Source organism: Poecilia latipinna, unplaced genomic scaffold (assembly GCF_001443285.1).
Source record: "Poecilia latipinna isolate Pla-1442-1.1 unplaced genomic scaffold, P_latipinna-1.0 Scaffold734, whole genome shotgun sequence".
Classification (NCBI taxonomy): domain Eukaryota; kingdom Metazoa; phylum Chordata; class Actinopteri; order Cyprinodontiformes; family Poeciliidae; genus Poecilia; species Poecilia latipinna.
Genome location: NW_015113350.1, coordinates 1 through 14727, shown reverse-complemented (window position 1 = coordinate 14727; position 14727 = coordinate 1). Strand labels below are relative to the sequence as shown.

General features: G+C 42.0%; 1 protein-coding gene across 3 annotated transcripts; it reads left to right on the top strand.

Annotated features, from left to right (window-relative positions):
- Positions 1 to 3882: 3882 nt before the first annotated feature.
- LOC106955428 (bicaudal D-related protein 1-like) lies at positions 3883 to 14568 on the top strand. Of its 3 annotated transcripts, XR_001426575.1 has the most exons (10): positions 3888 to 4124; positions 5341 to 5352; positions 6338 to 6484; positions 7515 to 7694; positions 7777 to 7995; positions 8688 to 8831; positions 9753 to 9883; positions 10606 to 10726; positions 11862 to 11979; positions 13848 to 13934. XR_001426575.1 is itself a non-coding variant. In XM_015045592.1 (9 exons), exons 1-9 carry the CDS (start codon positions 3981 to 3983, stop codon positions 14013 to 14015), a joined length of 1266 nt encoding a protein of 421 aa, XP_014901078.1. In that variant the 5' UTR covers positions 3896 to 3980; the 3' UTR covers positions 14016 to 14568. The 3 variants fall into 3 exon arrangements, 2 of the variants coding, with proteins under 2 accessions (XP_014901080.1, XP_014901078.1); XM_015045592.1 differs by lacking the exon at positions 11862 to 11979 and having other exon boundaries at positions 3896 to 4124; positions 13848 to 14568; XM_015045594.1 differs by lacking the exons at positions 5341 to 5352; positions 11862 to 11979 and having other exon boundaries at positions 3883 to 4124; positions 13848 to 14015.
- Positions 14569 to 14727: the final 159 nt, after the last annotated feature.

Here is a 14727-nt window from a genome sequence, read left to right as displayed (position 1 = left end):
AGATTTTTTTGACATATTTGTTAAAACTATCATATTGTGACAGTGTGTTATGAAACAGATATGTGAAATGATCAATCTCCTCCACCTCCTGCCTGAGCTGTTATTGTCTGAAGAAACTCACTGCTCCCGACCAAAATCAACCAATAAGAGCAAGGAGGAGGGGTTTAGCGCAGTAAATCAAGCTCATGTACTCGCAGAGAGACAACTCATCGTTACAGGAAAACCATTTATCTGCCGTCATCGTTGGCCAAGCTAATTGTCCTTAGCACTCACAACATGCTCTTCTAGTTGTACAATAACAAGGATGGGCAGCACCAACACGACTGTGATGGACAACACTGAGACCCTCCTCCTGAATTTGATCTCCTTTATATTTAGCACTAGGTCAAGGCAGAGCAGCAACATTTTTCCACAGATTATCTGCCTCATAAACTGTCATGGCATAGTAACAGTTTCAATAAATAAGTAAAAGTAAATGTTTATAAATGTTACATACTGCAGCTTTAAAAGTAGAGCCATAAGGAGTGAAACAAGTAGTCATATGCAGACATATGTAGAAATGTGAGATCATCGAAATAGACAAAAAAAAAAAAGAAAAAGAAAAGAAGGAAATTAATGTTGCAGTGCCTGACATCAGAGCGGTCACCTCTTGTATCGAAGCCGTTAGTCCTCATCTGGGGTTGGATTCCTTTAGACCTTTGCTCCATTTGCACCATTTTACACTGGTAAAAATGTTGTTGAAGTATTTTCCCCTTTTCTGTGTCTGATTAATGTGAGTAAAGGTCACTAGCGCCACGGAAAGTGCAACCAGGAAAACTGCGAATACCTCGACTCCAGACGTGACCCTGAATGTGGCACAATCTCACTTTATATCATCTTGTGTTGGAGTCTCAGTGACAATGTTTCCTTCCAGGTTAAACTCAAGCAGGATTTTTTTCTCTGCTGCTTCCACAGCCTGCTGTCAGAGGGAATCTGTCCAGGTTTCAGAACAGAGCATCTGCATCCTGTCAGTGCAAAGCGTTGCTCTCAGGACGGCGGTTGTCGGGCCGACCTGTTGTCACCCGAAACAGTTAGAACGACAGGTTAAAACCGGATTGGGACTGTCTAATTGTGACTTCTGAAAACACCAGAAACAACCAGACTGGCGTGTCGCAGCCTCGCCAATACCACTTCTCTCTGGTTGCTATGACAACCAGAGTGACATGCAAATTGTGGCGTTGCCATGGGAATGTGCTTTCCTGAATGGCACCGTGATATAGAGTGTTCGGATGCGAGGGTGCGTCACCTCGGACCCCCTGACGCATGAGTCAGGTCCGGCAGCCTCGGAGGGGAACCGACACTCTGAGAACGTCAGAGACGGGAGAGCTTTGGATTCCTTCCTTCCCCACTGTTTTTTTTCTTTTCTTTTTTTTATCCTTGTTTGGCCTCTTTCACAGATAATCTGGAATCTGAGGAATTTAACCACAGATTTGGCGACTGTACGCGCTTGAGTCCGAGGTCAACCTCGTAGTTTTCCAGTGTGATCTTTAAATCGGTCTGTTTACTGGGCCAGTGGGTCAGATGCCACGTTACCACGGTGACCTGATCGTTCGCTGCGACTGGGCCCTGCCAGCTGCACGGCATGGTTTAAAGTGCACATCTGTCCCTCTGAAGGCAGAGTGGATTAAAGGCGTGAGCTCATGATAGTGATTTAGACACAGATTGTAACTCTGTGTCCAGTCTCTAACTGGGTTCTCACATCTGGATCTCAGTCTGACCTGGGAAAAATGTGGCTTTGCACTGAAATTTTACAGGCTTGTGACAGAAGTTGATGTAGTCTGGAACCAAACTTTTTTCTTTTTACGTAAAATTGACTTTACTTTTGCTTTACATCATGTTATAAGTTAATCCCTCATCAGAAACATACCTGGAGTGTTGACTTGATTCTTTCATACATGTCTGAGAAATCCTTTAATCTCCATGGCAACCATTCAGCTGGTTGGACTTAGCCCCGCCTTCAATGATGAAGCTCCTGCAGTTTCCAAGCTTTCCGACTTTCCACCTCACAGAGCACCTTTGCCCCCCTCAGCTCCTTCAGACTCGCCGGAGCAATTAGCAATCTGCTGAACTGCTGAGCTCATTATAGGAGCTATTTCTTAGTGCAACACTGGTAAAAATGTTGTTGAAGTATTAACAGAGGAGCCATGTTGTGATGATGTCCTCAAGGTGAAATTTCTGAAAGAGTAGGAGTTTGGCCCAAATTCAAGGCGTTAAATTATGAAGTCAAATTTCTTTTCAGTCATATTTGATATTTGATGGATTATTTTTATAACAACTGAAAGTAACAGTTACTTGATTGTGCTATAAAATGGCACACTGGGCTCTTCTGCCAGAGAGAGTCAGCTTAAGCAGAGCCTGTCATGTGAAACACTCACACGCAATATTTATTAAGACAAACAGGCAAAAATTAGAGAAAGTAATGAGCCAAAGTATTTGATTGGTGCAATTAGTTACTGAACCACGCATCCAGTGAATTGACTGACGCTGTGGTAAACATGAGGGAAAGATATCGGGAATGAAACTCATCAAAACACAGAGCAATGAAATACAAAATCAGGCTGGAAAATAGAATCATAACTCAAAAAACAAAAACTATAGACCATTAATCAAAAATAAATTTACTAATCATGTAAGTCAAGGAAAAAGCTGGCATGGAAATGTTTTCCTTTCTTCCATCTTTTCTGGTTTATTTGCGTCCGTGTGGTGACAGCAGACTGACCGTTCTTTCTGCAGTGACTTCTAAGGGACCAAAGATCACAGCTTGAACTTTTGCACCAGCCCTTTACACTCTAAACCTATTCCAGATGTCTTGAATAATTTAGGATTTATTTACACAACAGAGTGAACTACCCCTTTTTAATTTAAAGATGCTAGTATTCATCATTGCATTTCTTCCTGCTAACAATGTACATGAACAATAAAAACAAAGCAGGTGGTGAAGTATGGATTTTTGCTGCAGGATTTTACAAAATGGAAACCTTTAAAAAGCACACAATAAAAAAAGGCTAATTCTGCTTTGTGTGTTTATGCATCGATGACATCACAAAAGGGAGAAGAATTTAGCTGACATTGGTAAACAATGACCCAGACATATTCAGCACAGTCAGAAATCTAACTGGCTTGAATAGGTTTCTATTGTGATTGAAATGTTCCACTTGATTTGTTTTAGTTCACATTCTCTTCCTGTACAAATTCATAAATGTAAGTTTCCTAAATACTTTTTTCAGTGCAACGTGTATAAAGTCTGAACTCCAAAGGGAAGCTCCTGTAGTTTCCAAGCTTTCTGACCTTCAAAGCATAACTTACCCACTCAGCTCCTTCAGACTAGCCAGCAGCAATTAGCAATCCACCACTTAGCATTGGCTGTGCTCATTATAGGAGCTACTTCTCAGTGAAAAGCCGGTAAAAACATTCTTAAGGGTTAATAGAGGAGCCATGTTGTGATGACTTCTTGAAGGTGGACTGTCAGAAAGAATAAGAGTTTTTTAAAGAGACAGAGGCCCAATTTCAAGGTGTTAAATTACAAAGTAAAATTTCCTTTAAGTTATATTTGATATACAAAGGCATTTTCATAACAACTGAAGGTATCATGGTTACTAGATTGTGCTATAAAATGCAACTATGTTCCTGGAAAATACATAATGCTTCCCTTTTAAATTGGCCTCTATTTAGGAAAATACAGTTCCCATGGCAGTTATGACAACACCAGCAGTCACTTCCTCCATGCCTATGTGGCCCCGATCCCACCTGGTCAATAAGCTGTGATGACACAGGGATTTAGCAGTGATTGCTTTTCTGTTAGATGCTTTAATAAAGACCATGACACACGATGCTGTTCGGGGGTCCAGCTATCAAATGCACCACTTTCTGGAACAAACTGTGACGATCACCGCAACAAATCTACATAAATGTGTTATTTAGCAGTGAACTGAGTATCTGCCATGTCTCATCTTTCTGTCCTCATGCAGGCTGCAGACGTGGAGAGGCAGCTGTCCACTCAGGTCCATTCATTACGGGACGACTTCAGGGAGAAGAGTCTGTCTACAAGGCAGCACATGACACGCCTGGAGACGCTGCAGGCAGAGGTCAGCTGCGCTCTGCAGCTTTTACTCACACATTTCACTCAAATGTTATGATCTGAAACTTGGAGCATGTGATGCTGGAAGAAGTTCTTGTGCATAAATGCAGAGATCATAGAGATTTTCTGGGTGATTTCTGATCACAGATTTTTAGCTGATACTGATTTCTCTTCAAAAAAAAATGAGCACAATATGTTTTGTACTTTCTGCATTAAATTTGTAACTACCTTATTTGTGGTGAAATAAAACAATGATTCCTCTAAAAGAGACGAATCTGACAACTGTCCAAAATCCTGCAATTTATGACATGCTGGTATTTATTTGGTTACGTTCACATTTCTATTTCTAATAACTGCAGTGTCTAACTTAATATTGGAATGAAGCCGACCCCAGGAGAGGCAGAGGGTGGATAGATTGATGGATAAACAGATGAAAAAAGTTTTTTATATATATATTTGTTAGTACTGTCACTACGTCCTGACAGTATGAGACATAATCTGTGAACAAATTGAGCTCCTCTGCCTCCTTCCTGTGGCTCTACCGCCATCTGCAGAAACACATCACTCCTGATCAGAAACAGCCAATCAGAGTCAGGGATTTTAAAAAAACTGCCAATGTTTCCTAATCCAGCATTTCCACAACAGACAGAACAAAACGAAGATAAAACGGAGCAGCTTTATTCTAATACGTTCAACTTCCTGCGACCTGCTAGTGTCTGACTCTGAGTCGTGACAGCCTGACTCAAAAGCAGACATGATTCTGTTGGATACGTCATCTTGGCTGACTTCATTTTTAAACACCTCAGTGATACAGCTAACAGTGTTCTTCACTCAGTACCAGCTTCCACATAAAGAGTGTTGTTTTACCAGTGGCTGGTTAGCGATTAAGTTTCCTCCTGTTACTGATTGGAAAACTCAGAGTTTATGCTGCAAAACCTTGAGATTCTGCATTTCTAATGAGAGGTGCAGATTAAAACTCCTTGTAAAACATGCTTCAAATAAGTCACTGTTTCTAGCATACTGTTTGCTAAAGAAAAAAAAGAGCAGAAAAAAAGTTTAGCCTGTAGCTGATGTTTGCTTTAAAGTTTCCAGTCATAGTTTAATTCTCAGAGAACAGATGACAAGGATGGGATTATTACTGAAGTGTCATCTCGTCTTCTTTTATCTTAACATTTCTGTCTCTCTGTTGCTGCTTCCCTCTCCTTTTGTCTCGGCTGGAGCAGCAAGGGCTCGAAGTGAGTGGTTCCGTCAGACTGCATGCTGCATGTGACGTCTGTGTCCCTCTTTACAGTGTTGCCTCTAACAAGTACCCTGTTTTCAGGGAACATCCTTCATGTTTTTGTCCGGTAGATGTCATGATAACATACGCAATTCTATTTGCTGGTGTCTTTCTTTTTGGCATCAATCATGGCAAATGTGTCAACAGGAGCAGGAGGTGTGGTCATGATATGTGTTGATGAGGAGCTCTGCGAGTTCAGCTATTCTGTTGCAGTGAGAAAACACCCAGACTGCAGAGCCTGCGCTATAATTGGGCGAAGAGGCTACTGCTCTATATTTAGCCGAGATGCTGCAATGTCTGGATGCTCCCACTTTCCCTGCGAGTTGCCTTCGTATGACATGTGCTGATGACTAACGACTTTCCAGTCTGTTTTGCATGAAAACACATATTTTAAAAAAGGTAAAAACCCAGGATGTCACAGCGTAGAACTTTGAACGACAGAGAAGCACAACAGATCCACCTTCGAGCGGCCGCGTTGTGAAGTAGGTTACCAGATGTAGGTCAGGGGATAAAAAGGAACAAGATGTGATTTTTGTTTAATGGGGGGAGCTGCTCAGGCAGATTCAGGGGGGAAAACGGTTGTTATTCTGAAAGGCTTCGGTTGAAGGCCGTTGAAGTGGCAGGGTAATGAACAGGCTCAAACCAAGCTTTGCGTAGATGCTTAAGGATACCAGAGCATTCCTGAGGACGAGGGTGGCAACCGACACCCACACTCGTGCTAGGCAACACACATTCTTCAGACCAGTGGGAGTACTTTTTAATCTTGTGCAAGAGCCCAGCTTGCTCCAGAGGTAAAAAAAAAAAAAAAAAAAAACCCAGAAAAAACAAACGTAACCTTTAATCAGTTCCATGACTTGATTTTCTGCGAGCAACCAAGTTTCTCCACTCAGCTCTCAGTATTCCGCTGCATAGCGTCTAACCACCTCCGTGTGACATGTTAGATTAAGATGCTGTCGGAGAGGAAGATGGAGCTGGAGCGCCGGGTGACCGCCATGATCGAGGAGAACGAGCTGCTGCAGAACACCGTGGACGACCTGCGGGAGCGGACGCTGGTGCTTGAGAAGCAGTGCCACGAGAAGGACCTTCAGGTGAATCCAGGCCAAAGGGGTCTTAATAGCTATTTAATCTAATTCAATACTTAGGACCAAACATTTTGAATTTCACAAGATTTTGTTTGCTTTTCCACAAACTTTTCTGCTCCTGTCTTGTTGGATGTTTTTTGTCAGCTGTGTTTCTGGTGTAGTCAAGTTCAATAGTAACCGTTTCAGGACTTTTTACTGGGAAATAAATCAAGTGCTTGCAAAGAGGCAGTCAGTTTTCAGTGTGACTGAGTTTTTTTGAATCCACAATTTCAACATTTTTGTCTTGTTGATCTCATTCGTTATTGATTTCATCACCGAGCCCTTTCCATCTTAAGGCATTGCCACACAGCAAAGGTCTCAGGGGGCCACGCTACTGATGTGACACAGACCAGTGGAAACGCTCACTGTTATCTGGAAAGTTCCTTTTCCAGATGTTAAAACAAGCTGTGCAAAATAAGAAAACAACTTTAGTTATAGTTTTCTTGGAGGGAAGGGACCTCTGTGCTGCCTGTTTTAACACAAGGCATGGAGTAAAGTAAGAGAGGAAATTGTGGATAAAACAGGGAAGGTTACATCACCACAAAACAAAAACAAAAATCAATAATTATCAATTGACTGAAAAGCTTGTCTTGTGATATGTTTTTCAGCCATATACCTATGTTGGTGGTAACCATGGTGATGTCAATAGCACCTTTCTGCTCTCCTAATTCACATAAAATTACTATCCTCAAGCTAACAACAAGCTAACTGAAATGAAGCTGCCAGACTATTTTGCGGCAGAACAGATCAGAGTTTTAGTCATTATTTTTTATCAACTGTTATTTTCTTTACATTTCACTTCACCTGATCTCTAGTCACAGTAATATAGACTCAGGCTGAAGGACACCACTAAGACATGTAAAGTTTGGGAAACGTCTCCATCATAGACATGGTTGTATAAATCAACTTTTTTTGCATGTCACTGAGAGGTTTTTTTTTTTTTTTCAGATAGATGATAGCAACAAATTAAAAGATTTAACTGCTCTGTTATGTCTAGTTGCGACAAAGCCAGCTGGAGCTTCAGGAGGTCCAGGTGTCCCACAGACAACTGACGGCTAAGTTGGCCGAGCTAACTGAGGAGCACAGTCTTCAAACTCTCAGCCCCCACCCGTCCAACCTGCTGTGTGAGATAGAGCAGAGCATGGAGCAGGAGGAGCAGGAGCAGGAGAGGGAACAGGTAGCCCTGACTCGTCCGCTCTCCGTGTAGCATTGCTAGCTGAAAGCATGGACCGCTAACATCTAAACGCTTCCCGTTATAGCTGCGTCTACAACTCTGGGAGGCCTATTGCGAAGTCCGCTCACTCTGTTCCCATCTCCGGGGAAACGATGTCACAGACTCGGCACTCTCCACCGACTCCTCCATGGATGAGTCCTCGGAGACGTCCTCGGTCAAGGATGTGCCTACAGGGAGCCTTCACACCAGCCTATTAGAGCTACGGAGGTTAACACAGAATCTGCTGGATGGGAATGAGTCTACGGTAAAGGATCAGAGCTGGCTTTCTGGCTCAAATTCTAAATTCATTTATTTATTTTTTTTAAATTACATTTTGAGTTGAGTGAGGTTCTTTTAAGAGGCACCAAGTAGTAAATATTTTTTCCGCAGTACATAACTCTTTGCCATTCAGGCTAAACCTAACTGCTAGGATATCTGGGAAAACAAATGCATTTTTATGCATTTACTTATTACTAAAGACTCCAACCAAAGTGGATATTTGAGAAAACTGCATTGGTGGGAAAACGAAGATTAAAGGTCCAGCGCATTAGCCTGCAACAAATACTTGCTGTGACATGATTCCTAATCAACGCTGTCTTGTGTTTTATTAACTCTATATTCTCATATGCTAGTTAAAAGTAATTCAATCTACATGTTTCCACACAAATTAACCTCCTGGCGCCATGTTTAATTCCTTACACGAATCATGGTTGTTTTGAAGCAATTTTATTGCAGCAGGATACGTTTTAACTTTGCACTACACTGCCCCCTGTGGGTTTGGCATGTTTAAAACAATGTCAGGGGCGGATTTGTATGGATCCATGTGCAGAAACTTTTCTGAAACTGACCCTGTGCAATATTTTTCTTGAAAAAAGAAGCACTATTGACATCTGAGCGGTGACTGTACACCTCCCCGGGCTGTGACTTGTGAAGTGGTTTTTTGTTTCCTTCTGGAAGGGTTCACGGCGCAGTGATGAGGAGGCACTAGAGGAGCAGGTGAGGAAGATGGGAGAAGAACTGCAGGAGGTCAGAGAGCTTTATGAATCGGAGCAGCACAAAACACGCGGCAATGAAGAGGAGCTGCTACAGATGCACAATCAGGTATTCTGATGCTCAGCTTAAAGGAGCAGTGTCAAAAACATTGTTGCATTACTCCCTTATCTAAAACATTCCAGTAGTGTTGCATCGATTCTTTGAGAAATCCTTTGATCTCCATAGCAACCATTCAGCTGTACAAAACTCTTGGGTGGATCTAACTCCGCCTTCGAGACACAGCTCCTCCTCATAGCTGAGGTTTCCAAATTTCCTAGCTGGGTGACTCCCCCATTCAGCTCCTTTAGACTAGCCAGCAGCAATTAGTAAACACCTGGTAGAACTGTGCATGTGGCTGAGCTCATTATCAGCTACTTCTCAGTTAAACTCTGGTAAAAATGTTCTTAAAGGGTGAATAGAGGAGCCATGATGACTTCCTGAAGGTGGAGTGTCAGGAAGAGCAGGACTTTTTAAAGCGACAGAGTCCCAATTACGTTACAAAGTTTATTTTCTTTTTTCATATTTGATATATATGGCATTTTCACAACAACTGAAGTTAAGAAAGTTACTTGATTGTGCTATAAAATACCACTGGCTGGAAAATACACAATACTGCCCCTTTAACACTCTCACTCACTCTGTTGGACTTTATTCAGAGTTTTGTGAGGTAGATCGTATGCGGAAGTTTCTTCTAAAAGAATGTCTGTCTTAGGTCCAAGAATAGCAGAGTTGATGGGGAAACTCATGAAGGGTTGTTATGTAGGACATGACTCCAACCTGCCTTCACTCCACCAGGGCAACCGACTTTCTTCTCTTTGCTCGAAAACAAGTCCTGCAACCATCCGTCTGACGTCAGCTGCACTTTAACTGGGTCAAATCATTATTTCACACATGAGCAGCATTCTGACTAAACCGTGCCAGCCGAGCTGTTTGGAATGCACAAAGTGTTCATCTCTCAACTGCCCTCTGTTCCTCCTGTGCGACCTCCAGATGGCGCTGCTCTCCATTGAGATCTGCTCTCTGAGGGAAGAGAACGAGCGAATGAGGGCGATGGCGGACGTCCGAGAACCCAGTGAGCAGCTCCAGAGCGCCATAAGAGACCGAGACGACGCCATCGCCAAGTAGGGTCAAACACAGAACAGCACACTGACACAAACAATACAGATATAACTAAATGTACTGTAAGAGGTTTATGTTGACTCGTTATAAGCGGGGTGGCCATCGTAAAGTTAGGCAACAAAAAAGAAACGGCAGCAATATTTAGGTTTATTTAACCTGTCAGAGAAAGAAATGTGGATGTTTATTTTTCAAAGTCATGTTTTCACCTCGTTATTCATACATTACAATTATCAGAGTTCCAATTAAATATTTCATTCACAATGTAAATATTTAGTTCTCAATTCTATATTAAATATTTAGTTTTAATTTAGTTTTAGTTAGCTCTAAATTAACTAACATTTAGCTGCAAACTAAATATTTATATTGCTGATGCTGAGCCGGAAGGTTCTCCTGTAGCAGTCTGCATTACAGCTGCTCTGAAGAAGCCTCTGACTGAAAACCCTCTGTTTTACAACAGTGTCATGAAGACATTATTCATAATGTTCTCTGGTTAAACTGCGCACTACTTTGTGTTGGTCGATCACATGTTGTCTTGAGACTTGATGTAAAAATGGGTTTTTAATCTTCACTTTCATATTTTATCTACATGAAGTATAGTAGAGATTGGCAACAGTTTCAAACAAAGCTTATGCTTTTGTTTATGCAAATGTAAAAATACTGAAGCCTGTCTTCTTACTCAATATGTCTGTATTTGTATGTGTGTGTGTGTGTGTCTGCATTGCAGGAAGAAAGCTGTGGAAATGGAGCTGGCTAAATGTAAAATAGACATCATGTCTCTGAACAGCCAGCTTCTGGACGCCATCCAGCAGAAACTCAACCTGTCACAGCAGCTGGAGGCTTGGCAGGTGGGTCAGAGAGGACAGGAAGTAAACAAAGGAGCAGCTTTTTAAAAATGAAAAAAAAAAAAAAATTGTATGTGGAGTGCAACTCAACCTGTTCAGGCAGCTTTTTTAAGTGCATTTATTCACCATTTGAGTGAACTGAGACTAACTTTCCTCATCACGATTCCCTTCCTCTAGCTAGTCTCGTATTTGTGACTAAAAGCTGCAGTACATAACTTTTATAAAAAAGTTTTTTTTTCTTACATATTTGTTAAAATCATCATTATGTCGTGACAGTAATGTATAATAATCTGTGAAAAAGCTCCTCTACCTCCTCCCAGTGCTACCAGTGCTAACTGCATTAATACACCAGTCAGAAACAACCAACATACCCTGCTATGAATGCTAATGCTAGTTAGCATAGCAACTGATCACGGCGGATAAACAGTTTTCCTGTAACTGCAAGTTGTTTCTCCGCCGTTAGGACATTCTCAGTGCGTACACTAGAGTGATTGACAGCACTAAAACCTTCCTCCTGGCACTGATTGGTTGCTTTTTTTCCCCCAAAAAATATATTCATTAATTTTTGTTTTTAAGAACAAAACATAACACAAAACAAAAGTGCAGCAGTGCAGTCCAAAGGAGAAACCAAAGAAAGTTACATGTACGGTTACATATTTTCATCATTTTGTAGTCCAAGTCTAAGATTTAATAAAGACAAGATGGTGGACACGTGTCCTTGACCATAGTCCAAGAAGGGTTTCCGAATGCATCCAGAACCAGGAACATCAGAAAGTCCAAGTGGGATGTCTTCCAAAATAATCTTCCTGCACCCAAAAACAGTTTTGGGAATCCATTGCAGTAAAATAATTTGTTGCTTCTGACCGGGAGCGGTGCAGTTCGTCAGCAGTGGTCCTCTAAAGAGGTGGAGGAGCTTGATGTTTTGTCTCCACATTGTGGCAGTTTTAACAAATATGTGAAGAACATATCTTTGCTAAACAGTTACGTAGTGTAGCTTTAAATCCGCTAACAGAATCTTTGCCCTAATATTTACCTGCTGTGTGTGACGGCGCCCAGTAGGGGGAGATGTCACCGTCTCCCTCCCCGCCCTCTCTCCTCTGTAACCAGCTGCTCTTTCCTCTCTTCTCCTCGCCCACAGTTCGCCTCCTCAGGGCTCTTTACTGTTTGGCTCTTGTGGTTTCTGATCTAGTGGCCTTTCTCAACTTCAGTACCACCCTCTCTCCCCCCGTGGTACCTCCCCCCCTTCTGCCTTAGAGGTGAGCCCTGAGCCGCTGCCTCACCGCTCTAACCTGACCATGGCACGCCGAGTCATTTCATGCTGAAGATCTGCTCATTCAGGCTGCTAGAACCCATCCACGTCTTCATCATCCCTGCTCCACCTTCTCTCTCTCTCTCTCTCCACTGGTCACAATTTAGTGACCGATGGTTTTATATTGGTGCCGCTTCACATGCAAGCTGGCACTGAATGTGTTTCTGCTGTGGGAAAATGTGTTTTTATGTGCTGAGTGTTTCTTTTTAATGGTCTTCCAGCCTGTCAGAGCCCTCTGGTGGCTGAAAGCCAAACATAAAGAGGAGCCTGTAGTTCATAATGACTAGACTTATTTTTAAACATGTAAAACAAGAAAGCCTATAAATATAAATAGTAGTGCTGCAACTAAACATTACATTATTTATAGATTATTCTGATTAATTGGTTAAAAAATTGTCACATTGTGTTATGGTACTTTTATACAATATTACAACTACATTAAAAGATGAAAATGAACAAATAATTCAAATAGAAATGTAAACATTTCATTAATATGCAGTAACATAACATTCCTTTAGTGAACATTTGATCATTTGTAGCAAACGACGCATCTACAGGGGAAAAAAAATCCTTCCAACATCAACATGTGAAAAGCTCAAGCATTTCTGCTTGACTTATCCATACAGTATGAGGCTGATCTGTTGATTATTTTTAGATTAACTGACCAATAATTGGATAGTAAAAGATGCCGGATAGGAGATTTTTTTTCTACACAATTTGAACCAGGTGGAGCTGAAACTATAGCACTTGAGGAGTTTTGGGTACAGCGTACTTAAAGTCAAAGGGTTCTATCTTAAATGCAAAATGTTCTTATTTTTGTACAGTTTTGGATGAATTGCTCTGAATCTGTCCTTTCAGCACATCGCCTTCATTTGAGTCTGTACTCCAGCTAACAATTAGTTACTAAATTATTAGACAATTATTTGAATGATTAGTCCTAATAAATAGTTTAATTTTTAAGCACATATTGAGAGTTTGTGAAAAATATGTTTGTGCACACTCCTCAATGTGCAGCAGGTGAAAATGAACTTGTCTTCAGTCAAATGTTGAAAAGGATACGAACCGTCCATGTTAGCATGTTTCGTTACGTCCAAACAGGGATTCCTAGACGTTTCAGCTAAATTTGTGGTCCAACTGTGTTTTTCGCATCACACAAACCACAACCCAATATTGCCACTGCTGCAAACCATGAAGAAGACACCAGGAAGTGGTGGGAGGGTGACGGGTTTTTAATTGACTTAATACGTGAACACACTTAGTCATGTGAGTTTCTTATGTAATGGAAACACAGCAACTGCGACATTATGTCTTTTTGACATTAACAGAATACCAACAAAGTTTTGCGCACATTTGTAACAAAGACGCAGCTAATGGCCCCAAACTACGACAGAATAGGAGTTGCAACAATCTATCCAAACTCACCCTGGAGGAACTGCTGTGGTGGGACATCGAGACTCCGTGAACTTAACAACACAGGACACAACATTTGAGCTAAATTTCTTCCACAATGATGGAAGAAAACGGATAAATTCATTGAATAGAACTGCTTTTAGTAGTCGCTGTTAAACGGTATTAGCTTTTGCTTCAATTATACTCGTTTTTAACTTAACCTATGAGTTACATCAGACCTCAACACTGTGCATTTTGACTTGTTTCAGTACTTCTTGAATTATTACACCAGCAGTTAACTTGACAGAGTCCAGTCGTTTCACATCTCAACCCCCCCCCCACCTCACCCACAGGCTGGCGCTATCTGTGTTTATGTTTCTCTGCGGTTCCCTTCTCTCTCGTTCACTTTGCTGTCTCTGGCCGTAGGACGACATGCACAGAGTGATTGACCAGCAGCTGATGGACAAGCACCAGGACGAGTGGCGCTCGGTCCACGCCGCGCTGTCCGGATCGTCGAGGAGTCAGTCCCCGAGGCGAGCTCGCCGCGTCTCTGAGCGGGACAAGAGACTTTTCTCTTTTTTCAAAAAGAACTGAGCCCTGTTGGAACTGGCCCTTAAAGCACAGCAGAGACACGCAGAGACAGACGCAGGTGAGGGAGAGTATGGGTAAACAGCTCAGCCAAAGACAGGCGGTGGTAGACAGGCGCTGATGTTGGGGGGGAGGTTCAGATCATTTTGCACTTTATCTGTCCCATTGCTCTGCTCCTTACTGAAAGGAAATGAATGAAGGTAAAAAAAAAATAAAATAAAAATCAACACTTCCCCAGAGGCTTTGGCTCAGCAATCCACCCTAAAGAGCGCTTTGCTTTCTGGTCTTACAGAACAGGACAGGGTCACAAAGTTTACCTCCACAGAGGAAGGTTTCCTTGTAGTGCCTACAAAACCCACTGCCAACTCTGTAGAGGTGGAAAACAATGTTGAAGCGTTTCAGCATGTACAGTATGCATCTCAGTTATCAGGCCGAGGAGTCTGGGGAAAGGCAGAAGTTTGAAGTATTAAGGTAGAGCTCAGAGTGTAAAGAGAAGTTCTGGCAGTGACAGAGTAAACACAACGATGGGGAGTCTCTCAGGTTTATTCATGTGTCAGGGGAAAAAAAAACGGACGTGAACGTGGCGTGTTCAACACAACTGGAAAAGGTCAATTCTCAAATGAAAGAATATAAATGGAGGGGATGACTAACGGGCACTGTGATGGACTGGTGACCACTGGAGATAGGCACCAGCACTCCTCCTGACCCCACTGGGGAC

Bases quoted from the DNA above. Each gene is read 5' to 3' on its own strand.
- LOC106955428 (XM_015045592.1), top strand. From the start codon at position 3,981: ATGTCTCATCTTTCTGTCCTCATGCAGGCTGCAGACGTGGAGAGGCAG. The intron at 6,485-7,514 runs GTGAATCCAGGC...TGTTATGTCTAG, and splicing joins GCCACGAGAAGGACCTTCAG to TTGCGACAAAGCCAGCTGGA. The intron at 7,996-8,687 runs GTAAAGGATCAG...TCCTTCTGGAAG, and splicing joins TGGATGGGAATGAGTCTACG to GGTTCACGGCGCAGTGATGA.